The 14,670-nt window shown below is 35.9% G+C and overlaps 1 protein-coding gene and 1 pseudogene across 2 annotated transcripts in view; one reads left to right on the forward strand and one right to left on the reverse strand.

The window, feature by feature from the left end:
• Positions 1 to 14,670, forward strand: part of OTOGL (otogelin like) — a 202,897-nt gene that overhangs the window by 28,736 nt on the left and 159,491 nt on the right. The window contains exons 6-8 of the mRNA XM_017543473.2: positions 3,320 to 3,386; positions 5,482 to 5,580; positions 7,419 to 7,573. Coding sequence (XP_017398962.1) covers positions 3,320 to 3,386; positions 5,482 to 5,580; positions 7,419 to 7,573 — 321 coding nt within the window. The remainder of the gene's footprint in view (positions 1 to 3,319; positions 3,387 to 5,481; positions 5,581 to 7,418; positions 7,574 to 14,670) is intronic.
• LOC108314536 lies at positions 12,215 to 14,067 on the reverse strand (annotated as a pseudogene). The gene is made up of 2 exons (XR_001829522.2): positions 14,049 to 14,067; positions 12,215 to 13,325 (listed from the first exon to the last, which is right to left on the reverse strand). The product of XR_001829522.2 is annotated as a protein FAM217A-like (transcript).

Genomic DNA, 14,670 nt, shown 5'->3' on the forward strand with positions numbered 1-14,670 from the left:
ACCTGCTGCCTGGGACGTTTTTGCATTTGCATTACATTCCAAAAATTCCTTTCCTGAAAGCAGGCTCTAAGAGACGTACTACATAGGTCATTTATTTGGGAAGTGCCCAAAGAAAGGAGAAAAGAAAATATGTGAAGAAGGGAGAAAATAAAATATGGGGTATGTTAATGAGGGGCTTTCTGCTGTAGGCAGCTGGAGCTCAGTCTTACTGGAGATTTTCTGAAGAACCATGTAGAATGTGTCCTATAATCATTTCTGGTTGAGGGAAGCCTCTGGAGAGCCTAAAATCCCCAGTAAGTCACCTTCTATAGTTTTTTCTGCTTGGACTTTGCCCTCAGGCAAAGACAGAAAGTTGGAGGCTTTCAATGTGCACAGAAATCCAGATGAATTCCAAGGTGAATTCAGAGATGGGCTGAGAGGATGAAGGGAGAGGTATCAACAAAGTCGACCACAGTCACAGCTCTAAACACCCTTAGGAGACAGATTCCCATTCGAACCATGTCTTTTTTCAGTTCACTTGGTATTTGTTGATGACATACCAAAGAACAGTGCTAGAGATCTAAACAGGAATAGCAATGCCTGTTATCTAGAGACTCCATCTGTTATGGAGGTAGGCTTATAAAGAAGTCATTTCTTTGTAACGGGTTTATTAAATCCAAGGCAGCCTCAATCATTTGCCATTATTCATGTGACATGAAAAGTAAATATGCTCCCAATTATAAATGTAAAATGCCATTCTGAGTTCAAATATGTCAATAAATAAATAAATTAATGAAATCTGCATGTCACATCTTAGTGACATGTTTTATGAAATGTATTATGATGTATGGTATGCCAGGTAAATAGGATGTTGTGGTAGCCAGAAAGGTGGTATGCTAGGGAGTCATTCTAATTTACATAAAGGAGATGTGGATTGAATTGGGCTAAAGGATATGGAGCAAAAAACAAATTATATATTTTTATCTTGTTCTAATGTTATCCAATGTTTTCTGTTTTTATCTAATAATAAAAACAGGTAGCATGTTTGCAACTCTTTTTTTTTTTTTTTTTTGAGACTAAGTTTTGCTCTTGTTGCCCAGGCTGGAGTGCAATGGGGTTATCTTGGCTCATTGCAACCTCTGCTTCCTGAGTTTAAGAGATTCTCCTGCCTCAGCCTCCTGAGTAGCTGGGATTACAGGTGCACACCATCAAGCCCAGCTAATTTTTTGTATTTTTAGTAGAGATGGGGTTTCACCATGTTGGTCAGGCTGGTCTCGAACTCCTGACCTCAGGAGATCCACCTGCCTCGGCCTCCCAAAGTGCTGGTATTACAGGCGTGAGCTACTGTGCATGGTCTGTATCTTTAAAACTCTTATTATGTGCCTGGCACTATTCTTGCTGTGTTGCTTATATCATTTCACTGAATCCTCAGAATTCTGTGTGGCAGGTAGTTTTATTCCATTTTGTAGACTGGGAAACTGAGGCTGACCTGGTTGAATAATTTGTTCAAGGTGATAGGGCTTGTGAGGTAGAGTTGAAGTCTTCATATGCTTTTTGTGAGTATCAGAGATGACTGGCTTTCATTAAAGGGATTGGCATAAACCGTTTTGGAGCCAAAGGAGGAAGGTTTTGGTGTCCTGTAATATCTGGGGCTGTGTTAGATTTAGGCATCCAAGAGGAACGCGGCTGAAGAGAGAATAAGACTTGCTGTCTTCAGGGAATCGAGATCATATACTGTTGTTGAGTCTAACTTAGTTTGAAGGCCGAGGCAAGGACAAAAAGGGGAGATTGAATAGTGAGGATAAAACCTGGAAGTATTGAGAACAGGAGACAATGAACCTGAAACCATGTGGGGCAAAGAGTTTAGAATGAAATCTTCAAATAGTGAGAGAGTGTCTTTTATATAGCATGGGCTGAGCATGATGGCATGCGCCTGCAGTCCCAGCTTGAGTCCGGCAGTTAGAACTCAGCCCAGGAAACACAGTGAGTTTAGGAGTTAGAGCCCAGCCTAGGAAACACAGTGAGACCCTATCTCTTAAAAAAAAAAAAAAAAAAAAAGATATAGCATGAGTACATTTTCTTGTTAAGAGGAAAAATACTGAGAAGGAAAATGTCAAAATAAAATTTCACATAAGGGACAGCAGAATCTGCTGAGAAAGAACTTGGCTCCTGAAGTCACAGGCCTCATTTTCCCATGCTTCTTATCTTTTCTTCAGTTTTTCTAATACCATCTGCTATTTAATTTGATGATTATTTGGCAAGTTTTGGGTGTGTTTATTCTGGTGAAATGCAAGTGCTATTGGAAAGAATATTGCCCTAGATCATACCCTCAATTGGTATGGAGTTGGAATAATAATCCATGATTGATTAGTTTTAGTAAGCCACAAATATTTGCTACTAAGCTATATAGATCTTTTAAAAACCTTATGATTTCATCTGGATTGCTTAGATTGATTGATATAAATCCCTTTATTGCTAATTTTCTGTGTGAGACACTATGTATGAGGCTTTACGTACATGGCTTTAATTCATTATCATAACTATGTAACGAGGGACGTGCCATTTTTGTTCCTATTTTATAGATGAGTAAACAGAGGCACTAAGAGGTTAGGAAACTTGCTTAAGGGTAAGTAATGACAGTCAGGAGTCTAATTCAACTCTGTTTGATTCTAAAATTCATGCCCTTTACCACTACTCTGAACTACTTTGGGCTCTGTAAAAAGATACATTTAAATGCTCTAGGAACTTTAAAATGTCAGTCAGCTCTTTGGAGGCTGAAGGTAACACATACTGGCACCAAAACAGCAGATGCTTCTGTGGATGTTTTCTTTACCAGTTGGTGTGCAGGCAGGCAGGACATCACCATCTGTTGGTCTGTTAACCTGTACATTTTTTTCCCAAACCTATCTGCACCTGGAAGTGTCAGAGAATTGCTATTTCTGCAGGCAAAGCAGTCAATTATTCCAAAGGTTAGACTCCAATCAGGCTCCTTTCAGGAGGTTTTGAGGTGGTTGGAGAATGGGGCGCTGGGAGAAAGAGTGGATGATGAGAAGGGTAGGGGAGGATGGGAAGTGAGAACAGAACAGAGAGCAGACAAAGTAATTGACTTGTCAAAGTCATGTAAGAGGCAAAACGAAGACTGAATGAGGTCTTCTAACCACAACCTCAGAGGAACCCCTTCTGCCTCATGGAGATGATAAGCTTTGATAACCCCAGAAAATTTAAAGTCAGCACTTTATCATTTCTGTATTTGTAGCTATTTTCTAGATTTGCCAGTTTGCATGTTTGGCTTGAATTGAATAGTTTAATTGTCTTGTATTCTCATTTCTTTCTTGCAAAGTTTGAAGCTACTTCTCCGAGATATTTTTTCCATGATGCTATTAATTGGGGTGAGAGCAAAATAAAAGGTCAGTGTTTATACCTATGTTTTTTTATTTGCTTTCTCAGAAAATCCATTTTAGGGGATATATTGAATCAAGTCTTTATTGTTTCCACATATGACATGAAAGAAAGTGAGCCAGGATGGTAATAATACTTAGTAATCATTTAAGTTCACATCTTAGAGAAATTTGAATTGTTTCTGAGAATAACCAGGGCCAAACATTTAGACAAAGCTGATAATTGCATAACCAAGGAAGATGTCACTGGATGTCAGAAACTATTTTATTGTGAATCAGTTATTTGCCCCTTAATCCCTATTTTTTTTTTGTTACCAATTCTCCATTTCCATTAAGCAGAATGCTGATGGTAGTTTGAAATTTAATTTGAGTGGTAACTATGAAATAGAAAATCTCATTGTTGTCTTTAAAATAACAGTGATCCTTACCAGTTTTCCTTTGATATTTGTTTTCAGGAGAATAAATGGAACTGAAAATATATTTAAGGCAATACATTTGTTTATCTAAATATTTAACATCTCTTCATCAGAAAAATGCAACACTGTGATCTAAGATAAACTGTAAATATGCATGCCCCCCTAGGGGGAAAAACTGCATTTAAGTTTATTAAAAACATTATTTTTTTTACCTGTATTTATGAACTAGGTTAAAACAACATATTTTTTCCTCAAGGTATACTTGGAGATTTGTGCATTTTTTAAAGTAAAGAGACATTTTAAATCAGTGGATCTTAAGGTGGGAATGAATCAGAAGGGTTTTCAAATCCTTGCCTTTGGCAGAACTCTGGTTAAATGATCAACTAGATAACTATCTTCCAGGAACTAAGATGTCCTCTAGTTCTCCTCATGTGTTAACTTAAATTCTTCCTGCTTGAGTTTTGCCAGATGCTTCTTGTCCTCTCCTTATTAGAGGAAATTTTTTTCACTGGTTCATTTGCATTTTTAGAATTCACTCAGGAGATGATGGTAAAATTGGGGTTACAGCTCATAGTTGCTTGCTTCCTCTTTTTAGCATAATTCTTAGGGAAAATTTTATAATTTTTCTTTCCATGAAAGAATATTTTTGGTGACAGCAGTGACTTTGGCTTCTGCCTCATCAAAATTAAGCATAGGTTTCTTTTATTTTTTTGGCAGAGTCTTGCTCTGTCGCCCAGGCTGGAGTGCAGTGGCATGATCTTGGCTCATTGCAACCTCCATCTCCCAGGTTTAAGTGACTCTCTTACCTTAGCCTCCTGAATAACCAGGATTACAAACGTGCGCCACCATGCACAGTAGCATAGGTTTCAAAGAATGTGTCATTTGTAATTGAGCCTGAGGATTAACACACAAACTTCAAATGAAATGTTTAATCATTCTCTTCAAAAGCAGGAGTTTCCCTTTGAGTTTAATGCTTTGCCTTATCCCTCAAGTTAATGATAGACCCTATTCTTTTTTGTTTGTTTTTGAGACAGAGTCTAGCTCTGTCACCCAGCCTGGAGTGCAGTGGTGCAATCTCGGCTCACTGCAACCTCCACCACCCAGGTTCAAGTGATTCTCCTGCCTCAGCCTCCCGAGTAGCTGGGACTGCAGGCATGCACCACCATATATGACTAATTTTTGTATTTTTAATAGAGATGGGGTTTCACCATGCTGGCCCGGATGATCTGAACTCCTGACCTTAAATGATCCGCCTGCCTTGGCTTCCCAGAGTGACAGGATTACAGACGTGAGAGACCCCATTCTTTAATATAGTGTTTGCTCCTGGAAGAGGAGCTGATGGGATGTGCAGCCAGTGCCAAACTCCGTCAACGGAATCATCTGCAGCTTGTGTATTTCTGGTTCTCATCATCTGGGACAGAGATTCCTTACATGGGAACTTGACCTTTGAATTGCTTGAAAGGGGCTAACCTTTGCTCTCAGGGTAGTTTGAGATGTGAAAGCCTGTCTTTCTTGCTTCACAGCACACATATTGAAATGAACTAGATAGAGACTTGATGGGTTTAGTTCTTTAGCTTAGCAAGGCAAGAGGCCCAATAGTGATTACAATTTGTCCAAGCTGTATGTTGACATATTACGCCTAAAAGAACAAATGCATGCCAGAAGATAACTTTTTTTTTGCCTCTCAGGTTCTTGTCCTTATGAATGCCTTAATGGAGCTTCCTGTTCTAAGACTGGAACATGTGACTGTCAAATATTTCAGGCTCTTGGGACAAGATGCCAGATCAGTAAGTTTCAGGGATGCTTATGAGAGAATTATGAGATATCAAAGAGAAAACTAAAGCATAATTTGCTATAATAATGTTCATCCACTGGGAGTTGTATATTAACTAGGGAGCCCACAATTCATTCTCAGTAATTTGATGTAATTTAGAAACAATGTAAAACAAAAGTAGATAGGCCTACTTTTTCTTCTCATTGAGCTCTCCTATTTCTTCAAGTATTTTTTTCCACTTTCTATAGTAATAGCCTGTTAAAACCAGGTTCTCATTCATCACTCTTTTGCTTTATAAAATAGATTTATTATTTGGAGCCAGTCATTCTTTTGGACCTTTAATCGAACATTTTATATGTTAAAAAATAGTATTGAGACTTCTTCAAAGGCAGGGGCTTTTTATTTTTTAAAATAAACCTTTTATCCACAGTGTCTAAGATAGGACTCTATATCAATAATAATCAATAAATATTCATTTGTTTAATCGATAGTTGCTAGCATCTAGATCCCAGGCTAGGCATTGGGGATACAACAGTGAAAAATACAAACATGTTCCTGTCCTCCTGGAGGCTGAACTCTAGAGAAGGGGATAAATACACAACAGATACCTTGTGACAGGTGCTGTGAAGGAAAGTACAAGATGCTGTGAAAATATGAGGCAGAAGTGACCCATACTGTCAGGGAAGACTGCCTGAAAAATCAATCATTCTGTGTTTTTTTTCCTGAAAAGGCCACAGTTGGCCAAGGCTAATAAATTTAGGTGAGAATCACAAAAATACAACATGTAAAGAGTCACCCTTATCTTTATGCTCCCCCTAGAGTATATCAAAATGTTTTACTTTGAGTGCCAGTGAATGTTACTGATTTCCATACTATTCTAAAGAGAAGAGTTTAGAAAACAAAAATTGAATAGAAGACTATCTACAAGGGTAGGAAAAAAGGCATGACAACAGGAGATACAGTTGTATGATTTAAGGTAAATGTTGCTTGAAATTTGGCCAGTTTGAGGTCATGAATTGTTAAATTCCAGTATGCCTTTTTTTTTAAAAGACAGAATCTTACTCTGTTACCCAGGCTGTAATGCAGTGGCTCAATCTTGCCTCACTGCAACCTCTGCCTCCTGGGTTCAAGCGATTCTTGTGTCTCAGCCTCCTGTGTAGCCGGGATTTACAGATGCGTGCCACCCCACCATGCTGGTTAATTTTTTGTATTTTCATAGATAACGGAGTTTCACCATGTTGCCCAGGCTGGTCTCAAACTTCTGAGTTCAGGCAATCCACCCACCTTGGCCTCCCAAAGTGCTAGGATTACAGGCACAAGCCACTGCTATGGCCAAATTCCAGCATACTTTCAATGACTAATGCTCCCCACATCCAGGTCCCAGACACGTAAACATGATTTTTTTCTCAGTGGTTATTTTTCTTTGGGGATATCATAAAAGGACGTTTGTGAAAGACTGGAACACTCTGATGCTGCCTATGTTAATCTTTAGGACATTCAGTGGTGACATTTCTCTCTTTTCTGAGCCATCTTACTTGCTTTATTACTATGACCTTTTACTGTATCATTTTCCATACCTTTTTTCTTCTAGAGTCTTTCTTTGGGAACAAAAATTAAGGAACTTTCTAACATAAATCTTTTCTTCACAACTACTTGGAGACCTTGTTTTTCTTCAGGGAAGTTTGAAAGTTTTGAGAGCAACTGGTAATTTTATATTAGTTATTTCTTCCTATGATACAGACTACCAGGGAAGGAAATTTGAATGAAAATTAGAATCGTTTACCATGACTGAACATTGCTAGAAAGGTGTAATTTATTTTGTCTACAAAATATTATCCTGTTTCTTTTCAGTCCCAAACATGGGCAACGGCAGAGATGGGATTTGCAAAACCTGGGGACAGTATCATTTTGAAACATTTGATGGCATCTACTATTACTTCCCAGGAAACTGTTCTTATATTTTTGCAAAGGACTGTGGTGATTTGGAACCTCGGTACACTGTATGGGTAGGTGATCCTAGGACATGGTTAACCTAAAAATATTATCTCTAGAAAAGTATGTATTTTAAAAGTACTGGACAAATGATGCAACATACATACTAATCATAGATTGAATACTTATTTTGAAGAGGGGCTGGGTTCATGTACCAACCATATTACTCATGCTTTCTTCCTTCCTGATACTTCCAGTGAGATATGTCCAGCTGGTTTAGTTTTTTTGAAATGACACTGTCAGTATGAACCTGAGGTTAACATTTATAAAATGGAGTATATGAGATACATAAGCATAGGCTATAGGATGTGACGACTGACAGCTAATTGCTAGGTAATTTGATACTATATGACTGAGCTCAGAGAATTAATTCTTAGTTGCAGAATTCTTGATTCAAATGAATTCTTAGGAGATCTCTCAAAAATATAAGCTGCAGAGTGGCTCTAGATGAATAAGGAAATCAGGGACCTCTTTCCCAGCCACCGTCTTCTGAATTTCTAGGTATTTCAATCATTACCAGTAAACTGCTATGTTCCATTTAAAAGCTACAAATCTCCACAGCCAAAACATGTTTGAACTTCTGTTATGCCTTCCCTTTTTACTGATGTTGGAGTTGCCTACATTCTCCTCCTCTCCTTGGTGATGCAAATATTAAAAGTAGGCCCTGAAACTGGATTTTTCTTTTTCATAAGTTTTTGGGGGAGCAGGTGGTGTTTGGTTACATGAATAAGTTCTTTAGTGGTGATTTCTGAGATTTTGGTGCACCCATCACCTGAGCAGTGTTCATTGTACCCAATGTATAGTCTTTTATCCCTCACCGCCCCCTTGCCTTTCCCCTTGGTCCCCAAAGTCCATCATATAATTCTTATGCCTTTGCATTCTCAGCTTAGTTCCCACTTATGAGTGAGACATACCATGTTTGGTTTTTCATTCCTGAGTTACTCATTTAGACTAAGGCTCTCCAGTTCCATCTAGGTTGTTGAAAATGCCATTATTTTGTTCCTCTTTATGGCTGAGTAGTATTCCATGGTGTGTGTATGTGTGTGTTTGTATATATATACATATATATATATGGACATGAATAGACAATTTTCTATTTGTATATATATATTTTCTATTTATATATATATTTGGAGCCAGTCATCCTTTTGGACCTTTAATTAATTGTACATTCTGTATGTGGAAAAAAATAGTATTGAGACTTCTTCAGAGGCAGAGCCTTTTTTTTTTTTTTTAATAAACCTTTTATCCACAGTGTCTAAGATAGGACTCTATGTCAATAATAATCAATAGAAAAATAGAAAATATACGTATTTTCCATTTCATTTCTATTTCTATTTCATTTCTAAAGAAAATGTTATATATATATAACTCATTGATTGATGGGCATTTGGGCTGGTTCCATGTTTTTGCAATTGTGAAACACATGCGTGTGCAAGTATCTTTTCTGTATAATGACTTCTTTTCCTCTGGATAGACACCCAGGAGTAGGATTGCTGGGTCAAATGGTAGATCTACTTTTAGTTCTTTAAGGAATCTCTACACTGTTTTTCATAGTAGTTGTAGTAGTTTACATTCCTACCAACAGTGTAAAAGTGTTCCCTTTTCACCACATCCACACCGACATCTATTATTTTTTAATTTTTCAATTATGGTCATTCCTGCAGGTGTAAAGTGGTATCGCATTGTGGTTTTGATTTGCATTTCCCTAATAATTAGCAATGTTGAGCATTTTTTCATAAGTTTGTTGGTCATTTGTATATCTTTTTTGAAAATTGTCTATTCATGTCCTTAGCTCACTTTTTTATGGGATTGTTTGTTTTTTCTTACTAATTTGTTTGAGTTCCTTGTAGATTCCGGATATTAGTCTGATGTATGTATAGATTGCAAAGATTTTCTTTCACTCTGTGAGTTGTCTGTTTACTTTGTTGCTATTTCTTTTACTTCATAGAAGCTTTTTAGTTTAATTAAGTCCTATCTATTTATCTTTGTTTTTGTTGTTTTTGCTTTTGGGTTCTTGGTCATGAAGGCTTTGCCTAAGCCAGTGTCTAAAAGATTTTTCCAATGTTATCTTCTAGAATTTTTATGGTTTCAGGTCTAGATTTAAATCTTAAATTCATCTTGAGTTGATTTTTGTATAAGGTGATAGATAAGGATCCAGTTTTATTCTTCTACATGTGGCTAGTCAATTATTTCCAGCACTATTTGTTGAATAGGGTGTCCTTTCCCCATTTTATGTTTTTGTTTGCTTTGTCAAAAATCAGTTGGCTGTAAGTATTTGGCTTTATTTCTGGATTCTCTATTGGTCTATATGTCTGTTTTTATACCAATACCATGCTGTTTTGGTGACTATGGTCTTATACTGTAGTTTGAAGTCAGGTAATGTAATGCCTCACAATTTGTTCTTTCTGCTTAGTCTTGCTTTGGCTATGTGGACTCTTTTTTGGTTCCATATGAATTTTAGGATTGTTTTTTCTAGTTCTGTGAAAACTGATGATGGTGTTTTGATGGGAATTGCATTGAATTTGTAGATTGCTTTTGGCAGTATGGTCATTTTCACAATATTGATTCCACCCATCCATGCACTTAGGATGTGTTTCTATTTGTTTTTCATGTCCATGATTTTTTCAGCAGTGTTTTGTAGTTTTCCTTGTAGAGGTCTTTCACCTTCTTGGTTAAGTATATTCCTAAGTATTTTAATTTTTTTATAGCTATTGTAAAAGGGGTTGAGTTGATTTGATTCTAAGCTTGGTCGCTCTTGGTGTGTATAGTAGGGCTACTGATTTGTGTAGATTAATTCTGTATCCTGAAACTTTTAGGTCCTGAAACTTTTTAAGGCTATAAATCTTTGTGACTCAGAAAAGAAGCACAAATGGGTGACAATAGTCAATAATAACTTAATTGTACATTTTAAAATAACTTACAAAGTGTAATGGATTGTTTGTAACACAAAGGATAAATGCTTGAGGGGATGCATACCTCTTTCTCCATGATGTTAATATATAACATTATATGCCTATATTGAAACATCTCCTGTACCACACACACACACACACACACACACACACACATATGTACACACACACACACTTACTATGTAACCACAAAAATTTAAAAAAATTAAACAAAATAATAAATGTATTTAAAAGTTAAAAAAAAGAAATGATATATATTGGAGGGAAATAGGGGAGGGACAGTGGGGGGTGGGGAGTTGTGGGGGGATGGCATGGGGAGAAATGCCAGATATAGGTGAAGGGGAGGAAGGCAGCAAATCACACTGCCACATGTATACCTATGCAACAATCTTGCATGTTCTTCACATGTACCCCCAAACCTAAAATGCAATAAAAAAATGAAAATTAACTTATGGGGCATAAGAATAAAAATTTAGAGGTCTATTTACATAGTGAAGTTGGTGAAATGTATTTTCTGTGCTTGCAGGTCTCCTGTTCTCAGTTCTCTCATTGTCCTCTACTCCCCAAACCCCTCACTTGTTTTATAACTTGAATACCCTTTGACCATCTCTTTGAAATGTTCTTGTTCAGTGTCTCACTCTTTTGAGGACTGAGGTGTCAATGAGATAACCTGTCCTTCGATAGTAGCACACAATGCTGAACTATGCCTCTGGAGTTAGTAGATGTTGTTTCTACTTGGCCAGGTTTTGAATGGTAAAATTTGCTTTCAAATAAATAAATCAATTACTTGAAATGTCATCTTTCCCCTTGATTATAAAAGCAATTTACTTCTTTTGTAGAAAATTTGGAAAATTCAGAGAAGTCTGAAAAATGTTAGAATTATCACTGAAGAGTTACCATTTGTTAACAGCTTCATCTACTTTCTTCTCAACTTTTTTCCTCTGAATTTTATACATATTTATAAAATTTAAATCATACTGTATATAGTTTTCTGTCGTATACTTTCAATTACTATTATGTCTTCAACTTCCTTCAATGTCAAATATTCTTGATAAATCCAAATACTATTAGCTGTATTTTTTCTAACTTCTGTAATACTCAAATAATTTAATGATGCCTTATATTGGAAATTTAGGTTTTTAAAATTAGAATTTCAAAGGATATATTGATAGGCATTATTATACATATACCTTTATTTGTACCCTGATTATTTTTTCTTCTTTAAATTTTATTTTTGTGAAAATAATATATGTGCATAGTGAAAGATTTTATCCCAGAATATACAGTAAAAATAGCCTCTGCTTTCCTTCATTCTCCACCCTAGCAGAAGTCTGGCTCTCCAGTGGCAATTACTTCAACTAATTTAGCTGTTTCTTCTGGTTTTTATCTTACACGTCAAAATATGCCATTATCTCTTTAATTTTCAAAGTTAGGCCTTATTCATTCACTTCCTATTATGGAAACTGAGAAATTATTAGTTATACCACCCTTCCTGCCCCTAAAATGCACACACATGCATGCACGCGTGCGCATGCACACACACACACACACACACACTTCCTTTCACTGCTCTTAACAGAGTTATGTCACGATTTTTTGGTTAAATCAATATGTCTTTTTTTATATTATTGTCACATGTAAATATTGTTTAGAGCTGATCATAATAGGTTATGATAATTTTATATCTCTACTTGTGTATTTTTCTAATATACAAGTATATTAGAACTTCTTTTTTTTCAATTATACCATTTATTGATGGAATTATACTGGAAAACGATCACTGAAAAAAAGAATAGCCTTTTGAATAGAATAGTCTACTAAATGAACCATTTCCTTGAAACACAAATTGCAAAAGGTTGTCAAACGTATAATTATAGAAGCCTGTGGATTTACATATAGACGTCCCAGCAGTGCTTTTCACAAGTTACACTCCATATCACTTCAAGCAACTGTTTGATGTGATATTTTTTTAAATAATACCTGTGTCTTGGAATAATTAACCATATCTTAGTTGGGCTTCTTAGAATAGATCTGTTCACATTGAGGTGTATGAAAGAAAAGAGTCATTTTTGGTCAGTGGGTGAGCACTTATCCTTAGCAATAAAGGAAGGTGACAGACAGTTTAGCTTCTGAATATAGAATGGTCTATTCAACACTATATTTTGTCGGTAATGTTTCTTTTTGGTTCCAAAGTTTCTCTTCAGTGCCTTAATTTCCTTCTGATTTTCGGGAAAAGACAGAAGTATAGGTGAAACTGGCATTGGAGATCTTGATGGCAGACATCTTGTGGAGACCATTTTAACCAGTGATTGAGTTGTCTGGCCAGCATAGGCTTGGATGAGAGGTCTTGGCATGGATTTAAAATAGAACTTTTGGGATTCTTATCATTGTCAGTTGCAATCAATTGTTTTGTGGTGGAAGAACTTTTTAGAGATGGTGGTCTAGAATTCCATCTGTTTGCCAGCATTGCTCCAATTCCATTTTAAAGAATTTTGCTCAAGCTTGCAAGAACCAGAATTGTTTTTTCTTTTTTCTTGACGTTTATCTACACAAGGTATCTGAAGACTCAAAGAGTCACAAGGTTTTGGCTGTCTCACTTTTGGTATAACTTTGGAGGAAAAGGATCATTCGGTAACTGCTGGAGTATAGAGAGTAGTTTGTAGTCTGGTCCTCTCTTTTTGAATAGTCATATGTTGTAATCTTCCCAGTTCCAGTAAACGAATTATCAAGTGTTCAAGAGAACTTTCTGCAGGTTCCACTGTCGCTTTCCAATTTTCAGATTTTGAGAGGGCTAAATTGTGCAAGTCTAGAGTACTGAAAGGAGGAGGGAGAAAGTCAGGATATGGAAATACTAATATAAATTCTATTTTTTTTTCAACTTTATTCACTTTGTTTATATATTTAATAATTCTAAAGTATTTACTTCTTGCTTTGACAAAAAAATTAAAAATACAGGAGCACTGACTGACTCCTCTTTAGGAGAAAAGGGTTATATGTACAGCTACAGAGAGTTATGGTTCCTCCTTTAACAAAGGAAAATATTAATAAAAAAGTTCCTCATTGATCAGTAAAGGGCTAAGAGCTGCAAGCATTTATTCACACTGTACATCAGACCCAAGAAACCTGTATCATAACCTCTTTAGTCCAGTCACCAATATTTTTTCTAACTCTCTACCTCTATAAAACTCTTTTCAATACGGTCAGATGCGTTAAGCAATCTATCAGCTTCTCTTTCTCCTCATGAGACATCCTTTCCTCAGTTTTTCCTTCCCATCTTTTAATTGAGATGGGTTGCTTTTGAAGTCTACTGCACACCTATCACTTGGGATTTCTTTTCATCATCCTACTGGAGAATTTTATTCTTCTCTCTCATCAGTTTTCCTCTTTCTTGGTTCCCATTAATGTCTAGTGGTCATTTAACTTTGTTCATACTGGAGAGATAGGCTCTGAAAAGCTCATTGGATGCTCTGAATATGTGGCCAGTGTTTGTAGTGGTGATTAAGCAGGGACTCATTCCTCTTTGTTTACTCACTTATTTTAACTGACTAAGTTGGTTTCTGGAAAGGGAAGATACTTTCCTGGAAAGTGTGCATGGGAAGAGAATTTTTGAAGCCTTGATTTTAATTTAAAAATCACTTTCAGAATTTTAAATTTAAATTCACTGATTTCTGATCATTTTGCATATAACCTTACCTGAACTCCAGAAACTTTTAGATCTTTTAATTTCCAGTGTTCTGAGATTTTGTAATTATGTGAATTTCTTTTCCCTTTTTTTTTTTTTTTTTTTTTTTTTTTTTTTTTTTTTTTTTTTTTTTTTTTTTTTTTTTTTTTTTTTGCTGGGCACTTGATGGGCTTTTATATTGGAGCGCATATATAGGAGCTCTGGAGTGGAGTGACTCTTTAATTTTCCTATTGATTCTTGACTATTTTCTAGCTTTTTTCTTTTTTGTTCTACATTTTGGGATATTTCTGTCCAATTCTGAGATGCTTATCTTTCTACCTTTCTACTTCAGTTATACATTACTCATTTTATATTGTCAGTATTCAATTGTTTTTATTCTTTGAATTTCATTTTTAGCAGCATTTTATTCTTAAAGGATGACATATATTATTTTGTCTCTCAGAAGATATCAACTATGTATTTTTAGAAGGTTTTGAATTTTTCTGAATTGTTTTTGATTTCTTTGATTTTCTTT

This window comes from Cebus imitator, unplaced genomic scaffold, assembly GCF_001604975.1.
Source record: "Cebus imitator isolate Cc_AM_T3 unplaced genomic scaffold, Cebus_imitator-1.0 Scaffold156, whole genome shotgun sequence".
Classification (NCBI taxonomy): domain Eukaryota; kingdom Metazoa; phylum Chordata; class Mammalia; order Primates; family Cebidae; genus Cebus; species Cebus imitator.